Source organism: Nicotiana tomentosiformis, chromosome 1, assembly GCF_000390325.3.
Source record: "Nicotiana tomentosiformis chromosome 1, ASM39032v3, whole genome shotgun sequence".
In the NCBI taxonomy this organism is placed as follows: Eukaryota; Viridiplantae; Streptophyta; class Magnoliopsida; order Solanales; family Solanaceae; genus Nicotiana; species Nicotiana tomentosiformis.
This window is the reverse complement of record NC_090812.1, coordinates 64,636,592-64,644,786: the sequence shown is the minus strand read 5'-3', so window position 1 is coordinate 64,644,786 and position 8,195 is coordinate 64,636,592. Positions and strand designations below refer to the sequence as shown.

At 43.6% G+C, this 8,195-nt stretch overlaps 1 protein-coding gene across 1 annotated transcript; it reads right to left on the bottom strand.

The window, feature by feature from the left end:
* Positions 1–6,436: 6,436 nt before the first annotated feature.
* LOC138906672 (kinesin-like protein KIN-14N) lies at positions 6,437–7,372 on the bottom strand. The gene is made up of 2 exons (XM_070196062.1): positions 7,172–7,372; positions 6,437–7,090 (listed from the first exon to the last, which is right to left on the bottom strand). Exons 1-2 carry the CDS (start codon positions 7,370–7,372, stop codon positions 6,437–6,439), a joined length of 855 nt encoding a protein of 284 aa, XP_070052163.1.
* Between the last annotated feature and the right edge of the window lie 823 nt (positions 7,373–8,195).

The following is an 8,195-nucleotide window of genomic DNA, read 5'->3' as shown; positions in this document are numbered from 1 at the left end:
AAATCAAACCTTTTCAAGGTAAGATAAAGGGATAATGAAATGTTGAGGGAGTTCGTGCCCCAATTTCAAATGGAACGCATGGAGTTGCCAGCGGTCACAGATGATTGGGCCTTTCAAGCTTTAACCCAATGGTTGAACAAGCAGAGTTCAATAGCATCACGTCTGTTGAAACAAAATTTGATCGAATATCCAGTAGTAACTTGGGTAGATGTGCACAATCGATACCAATCGAAGATTAGGGTCGAGAATGATCAATTGGGAGCACCTTCCGGTTCAGCACATCCAAACAGGTCGACAGTTAAAAACCATAGGGACGTCAATAGGGAGCCAAGGTCAAACAGAGACCGATATCAACCATATATCACATATCGAAGGAACAATAAGGATAATGGTTCAGGACGCAATTTCGACCGAAACGATCGGAGAAGTGATCGAGGACAGAATTATCGGGGACTTATGAGAAAGAGTCGTTTTGACAAGTACGACAATCCCGCAGAAGCACCTCGGTTATCAAAATATAACTTTAGCATTGATGCATCAGGCATTGTATCGGCAATCAGAACGATCAAAGATACTAGGTGGCCCAGACCCATACAAACTGATCCTTCTCAAAGAAACCCAAATTTGATATGCAAGTATCATGGCACGCATGGTCACAAAACTGAGGATTGTAGGCAATTAAGGGAGGAGGTAGCCCGTCTATTCATTGAGGACCACCTTCGAGAGTTCCTCAGCGATCGAGCCAAGAATCATTGCAGAGAAAGAGACGCCAACAGGAAAAATGAATAGGATGAACCCCAACATGCCATTCATATGATCGTCGGTGGGGTCGACATTCCACAGGGACTCATATTCAAATGCACTAAGGTATCAATCACTAGGGAAAAATGAACTCGAGATTATGTGCCCGAAAGTACTTTATCATTCAACGACGAAGAATCAAAAGGCATTTCTCAGCCCCACAACGACGCTCTGGTAATTTTTATCTTATTAAATAAAGTTCAAGTTAAGCGTGTTTTAGTGGATCCAGGTAGCTCAGCGAATATCATCCGATCGAGGGTCGTGCAGAAGCTCGGCCTACAAAATCAAATCGTGCCCGCAGATCGGGTCCTAAACGGCTTCAATATGGCCAGTGAAACAACTAAAGGGGAGATTATTCTACCGGTGAATGTGGCTGGAACCATTCAAGACACTAAGTTCCACGTGATCGTGGGCGACATGAGGTACAATGCCCTACTCGGAAGGCCTTGGATCTACAATATAAGAGAAGTCCCTTCGACTCTCCACCAAATGATAAAATTTCCGACATCAGACGGTGTAAAAATAGTATACGGGGAGCAGCAAGCTCCAAAGGAAATGTTTGCGATCGATGGTAACACTAATATCGACACTATCAACCTCGAAAAGGTTGAACATCAAAGATAAACAGGAAGTCAAATAGCAATCACAGCCACCAACCTTGACCGAATCGGGGAAGCGGGAGATAGAAGAAAAAGAGGAGGGATTTCTGACCCCTCAAACTTTTGTTGTTCCCGAAGATACTGACGCCACCAAATCAACAGTGGAAGAGCTGGAATGGGTTGTATTGATCAAATACCTGCCCGAGCGAAAGGTATACCTGGGAACGATATTAACCCCCGAACTCAGGAAAAAACTTATTCAATTTCTTGTTTATAACATAGATTGTTTCGCTTGGTCCCATTTAGACATGTCAGGGATTCCACTTGAGGTAACGATACATCGGCTAAGCCTGGACCCTAGATTCAAACTGGTGAAGCAAAAGAGAATACCCCAGTCCGAAGTAAAGCATGCATTCATAAAGGACGAGGTAACTAAACTTCTCAAAATAGGATCCATTCGGGAGGTGAAATATCCCGAATGGTTAGACAATGTAGTTGTAGTCCCTAAAAAGGGGGATAGACTTAGAATGTGCGTAGATTATAAGGATTTAAACAAGGCGTGCCCCGAAGATTCTTTTCCACTGCCTAACATTGATCGCATGATTGATGCCACAGCCGGCCACGAGATCCTTACTTTTCTCGATGCCTATTCTGGGTACAATCAAATCCAAATGAACCCGGAAGACCAAGAAAAGACTTCATTTATCACCAAGTATGGAACATATTGTTATAATGTAATGCCCTTCGGGCTAAAAAATGCAGGAGCTACTTACCAACGCCAAGTGAATAAAATGTTCGAAGAACAAATAAGCAAATCAATGGATGTTTATATTGATGACATGCTAGTTAAAATCCTGTGTGTAGAGGACCATTTGGCTCATTTGCAGGAAACGTTCGAGATTTTAAGGAAATACAACATGCAGCTCACCCCCGAGAAATGTGCTTTCGGGGTTGGTTCGGGCAAGTTCCTTGGCTTCATGGTATCGAATCGGGGGATCGAGATGAACTTTGATAAAATCAAGGCCATCGAAGACATCGCCATCGTGGAAAGTGTAAAAGCTGTATGTAGGCTAACTGGACGGATAGCTGCCTTAGGCCGATTCATTTTGAGGTCATCAGATCAAAGCCACAGATTTTTCTCTTTACTCAAAAAGAAGAATGATTTCTCCTGGACCCCGGAATGCCAATAGGCATCGGAAGAGTTGAAGCGATACCTATTGAGCCCACCATTGCTTCACACTCCAAAGGCAGATGATAAGCTTTACTTGTACTTGGCAATATCGGAAATCGCGGTAAGTGGTGTCCTAGAAAAATTGGCACTTGCACTGATAAACGCCTCTAGAAAGTTAAGACCATACTTTCAATGTCACCCAGTATGCGTATTAACCACTTACCCACTTTGTAATATTTGCACAAGCCTAAAGTATCGGGCCAATTGGCCAAATGGTCCATCGAACTCAGTGGGTACGACATCGGATATCAACCCCGGACGGCCATCAAGTCTCAAATTTTAATGGATTTTGTGGCCGATTTCACACAAACCCTCGTACCCGAAGTTGAAAAGGAACTCTTGTTAAAATCGGGTATGTCATCGGGGGTATGGACCCTTTTCACAGACGGTGCTTCAAATGTGAAGAGGTCCGGGCTAGGAATCGTTTTGAAGCCGCCCACGAGTAGCACTATTAGGCAATCTATCAAAACTTCTAGGTTGACTAACAATGAGGCCGAGTACAAGGCCATGATTGCAGGTCTCGAGCTAGCTAAAAGCTTGGGGGCAGAAGTCAGTGAAGACAAGTGTGACTCTTTACTGGTGGTGAACCAAGTAAACAAAACCTTTGAAGTTTGAGAGGATACAATGCAAAGGTATTTGGACAAGCTGCAGTTAACTTTGCATCGCTTCAAGGAATGGACTTTACAGCATGTGGCCGATGCACTTGCAAACTTGGGGTCATCGGTCGAGGAAGATGAGATCAGCTCGGGGACTGTCGTTCAACTCTCGAGATATGTGATCGAGGAAGGTCATGCCAAGATAAACTCTACAAGCTTAACATGGGATTGGAGAAATAAATATATTTAATACTTGAAGAATGGAAATCTTCCGTCGGACCCTAAAGATTCGAGAACCCTACGAATCAAAGCTACTCGATTCTCATTGGGTGAAGATGGAATACTATATAGAAGAACATTCGATGGACCATTGGCAGTGTGTTTGGGACCAAGAGGCACCAATTATTTTTTACGAGAGGTCTATGAAGGCACTTATGGGAACCACTCCGGCGCCGAATCATTGATTCAAAAAATCATTAGAGCAGGATACTACTAGGATAGCATGGAAAAAGATACTAAGGAGTTTGTTCGAAAATGTGATAAATGTCAAAGTTTGCACCGAGCCTGGAGAACAACTTCATTCAGTCCTATCCTCATGGCCATTCATGAAATGGGGGATGGATATTGTCGGCCCTCTTCCATCCGCCCCAGGTAAAGCTAAGTTCATTTTATTTATGACTGACTATTTCTCTAAATGGGTTGAAGCTCAGGCGTTCGAGAAAGTGAGAGAAAAAGAGGTTATCGACTTCATCTAGGATCACATCGTGTGTCGATTTGGGATACCCGCAGAAATAGTATGCGACAATGGTAAACAATTTATCAGTAGTAAATTGACAGATTTTCTCGAAGTCCATAAAATAAAAAGGATATTGTCAACACCGTATCACCCTAGTCGGAATAGACATGCCGAATCAACGAACAAGACTATCATCCAAAACCTAAAGAAAAGGTTGAACGAAGCCAAAGGGAAGTGGAGAGAAATTCTACCCGAAGTCCTTTGGGCATATCGAACAACATTGAAGTCCAGTACAGGGGCAACTCCATTTTCCTTAGTATATGGCTCCAAAGCTTTGATTCCAGTCGAAGTCGGAGAACCCAGCGCCAGGTTTTGACATGCAACGTAGGAATCAAACCACGAGGCTATGAATACTAGCCTCGAATTATTAGATGACAAATGAGAAGCGACACTCATTCGAATGGCTTCACAAAAGCAACGAATCGAAAGGTACTACAATAGAAAAACCAACCTTTGCCACTTCAGGGTCAGGGACTTAGTTCTAAGGAAGGTCACCATCAACACTCGAGATCTTAATGAAGCGAAGCTCTGCCCGAATTGGGAAGGACCCTATAAAGTCCTCGATATAGTCGGTAAAGGGTCTTATAAACTCGGAACGATGGACGGCGAACCACTGCCAAGCAACTGGAACATATCACTTCTCAAACGATATTATTGTTAAGGTATGACTTTCTCCCTTCTTTCATTTATATATATTCGACGCTAACTCATTTCAGGAGTTCGACCAAAGACATCAAGACCTCGGGTTTTAAAGTACGCGTTGCACTCTTTTTCCCTTAGATCGGGTTTTATCCCAAATGGGTTTTTCCGGCGAGGTTTTTAACGAGGCAACAATTATGTGCTACCTGAGGATAATTCAACAGTATCCAAGGCTTCTTTACAATCAACCTCGAATACTGGAGGGCATCACCCTCGGATGTTGTATTCTCTAGAATAGTACTTCATGTCAAAAGGCCTCGATAGGGAAGCTTTGTAATGGGCCAAACGGTCAAGTGAACTGTGCCCATATAAATTAGTTGAGCCTCGATGGCAAAACATGTGCGCATGTGTAAACTATTCAAAGAAGCATTCTCTCTTCATTTAAACATTTTGTGTCTCGAAGAAAATCCTGTATTATACAAAACTCATGCTTATGATATTGTGAGAAACGACTCAAGAGCCAAAGTGCAAATATACACTCAGGGAATACCATCGATGATAGGCATATTCGAGTTATCTAAACTCAAATTCATAAGACCTCAAAGAGGCACCCCTCGATCTGTAGGCCAAGGCCACCATTCTCGGGACTGACATTGCAAACAAGTTCGAAATATTATTGGGAAATAAGCCCAAGTGGCATACCCGAAGGCTATGGCCAAACTAAAGGCTACGAAAAAAATACATAACCGAAGGCTACGGTCAAATTAAAGGCTACGGCCTAAATAACGCGGCTCGGAGATGTCCAAATTCCGCAATAACGATAGGACTTCAAATTCTTTGAAAAATCGGTTAAAAACGGCTACCCTCGGCAAATAATCAAAAGGGCTTCGATAAAATCATCCTTCGAAAAACCTTAAGAGGTATCAAATTATCTTTAACAAAAACGTGCTAAGGCACAAAAAGCAAAAGGGTTTCAACCGACATCGGACCCTCAAAAAACCCAATGGGTAAAAAATATATGCTAAGGCATAAAGAAATGTTTACTAAGTCTTTTAAGCCGAAAGGGGGAAATAATTGCCATCTTTTAGAGGCCATATGGGCCAAACCTAAAAGGGCCTAAGGGCCAATACATTTAGAGTTCGAGGCTTTGTTCTCACTCAACGCGGACCTAAGTGGTCCACTATTCCGAGTTCAAATAAAGTTGACTTGAATTTAGCTCAAGGATCCACCATATAACCTTAAGGGGTATGTTACTATAAGTTCGGAAATTAGCCATTATTTGATAAAAAAACCTAAGGGTTTGTTCAATTCTAAGTTTGAAACATACTCGAATTTAGTTATAAAAACAGTGTAGTCATGGCATCGATCAAGCCATCTGAAATCTCGAACATAATATTAAGCTCGGGGACTCTCCCTTGCATGTCTAAAAAAACCTAAGGGTTTGTTCTAAGTTCGAATTAGTGTTCACTCGATTACAGAGGCTGCAACAACAAAATATTCACAAGGCAAAAGCACAAAACACGTTTGAACATAAAACTGAGAAGACATTCAAAAGAAGTATTTCTATTATATGTTGGTTATGTATAAGAGACCGATTAAAATCTTACAAAAATAGAAACTATGTCCTAACTACGGCCGATTTCGACCTCTTCTCTGGGAGAAACTTCTCCTTAAGGCCCCCCATCGGATCCGCCTCGACTGCCTTCTTCATCATTGTCTTCATCATCGAAGGAGGCAATCTGCTTGGCTTCAGCTTCAAGCACCTTTGCTCGGGCTATCTCCTCGGAGAGGTCAAAACCTCGAGTATGGATTTCCTCGAGGGTTTCGCTCCGAGATTGACACTTTGCTGAGTCAATGATCCATTGATCTGGTCAGAAGACTCCCTTAGCTGCATTTGAGCAGCCTCGGAATTGGCCTGGTACATGGCAATGGACTTGTCTTCCATGACCTTTGTCTTCTCGATCTCTGCCTTCGCCTCAGCAAGCCCGGCTTCAAGCTCCTCGATTCTCTTGGCTTGGGACGAACTTTTCTCTTTGATGCCCCGAAGTTGAACCTTGGCCGATGACACTTTGGCCAAGGTAGTTTCTTTTTCCGCATCCAGGCGGTCCATATTCTCCGTCCATCCACAATCGACCTTGACCTGATCGACTTCTCCCCGAAGCAGCTCAATCCTTTCAACCTTATGCTGCAGCTGAGATAATGAAGTATTAGCCTCCACAGTTGGGTCGAGTCCATACTTTATCAAAAGGATGCTTACCTGCTTATCTAGCTCGGTCTCTTTCTCACGAGCCTTGGCCAAATCTGCTTGAAGGTCCTTTATAGTTTCATCTTTTAGGCCGCAAAGAAGCTTCAGAGCGTTCCTCTCCTCCGAGACCTTTTTGAGCTCGGTTTCACACTGGCTGAGGTCAGCTCGAAACTTGGCAAAGGCCTATACAAAAAAGGAAAATACAAGTCAGATTTAGAGAAAACAAAAGAGTAAAGAAAAGAAGTGCATTAAATTGATTCTTACTCGAGATAAGAGGCGTTGGGCCTCTTCTAAAAGAATAGAAGCGTCACTGATAGCAGAGGCATCATCGACTCCAGTAAAGTAATCCCGAAAGGGATCCCTTACACTAGAGCCTCCGCCTATATTAGGGGTCTTCAACTGTCGAGCTTCCCTTAGTGCCTCCTTAGAAAAAGTCGGAAGAGAAGGAAAGTGACCTGCTCTCATGGTCCCGAGCAAGTTGCTTGCCCTGATCAATCTTCGGAGTCTCAGAACCGGCCCTGTCCGGTGTAGTTGCGGATGGCCGAGAAACAATCTCGACCTCTGGTAATTCAGGATCCTCACCTGATTTCTTTTTGGAAGCCTCCTCGACACGAGGCTTGATTTTAGCAGCCGCAGTCGGCTCAAAAGGTTTTGTGACCTCGACGACTTTCCTAGGTCGTACCGTCAGTGCCGAGGCATTTTCCTCTTCTTCCTCTTCTTCGTTTCTCAGTTATTGGATCGAGTCCATCATGACAGTGATTACTTTCCTCATCACCCTTCGAGGTTTGGGCTTGGGGTCCTCAGACTGCGAGGCAATTTTCCTCTTCTAGTCTTCCCCCGGCTTAGGAACCGGGGAATTGGTTTCTTCCTCGCCATTTGAAGGCCTCAAAATGGCATCCTTGGTCAGGCCTGCATGAAAGAAAATTAGTGACTAATGAAGTATAAAAAGTGTTTCAGAACGTGAAAAAGGAGATCCTTACCGTGGTTCATGGCCTCCTATCTGCCCCTTGCCAAATCACGCCATGCGCGTTCGGCATAAATGGAAGTTGAGGCTAATTTCTGAACCCAATCTTCGAGGTCAGGTACCGCTTGAGGCATCCAAGGAATAGTTACATGTCGAAAGGGGATATCAGGCGAAGTCAAAGAAGGTACGAAGAACAAAGTTTAAAACATCACTTACGGTCGAAGTTTCACTCCTTAAGGAATGACATCTTCTCTTCCGGGATAATGTCACGGGTCCTCACCCGTATAAAACGGCTCATCCAACCTCGATCCTTGTCCTCGTTGA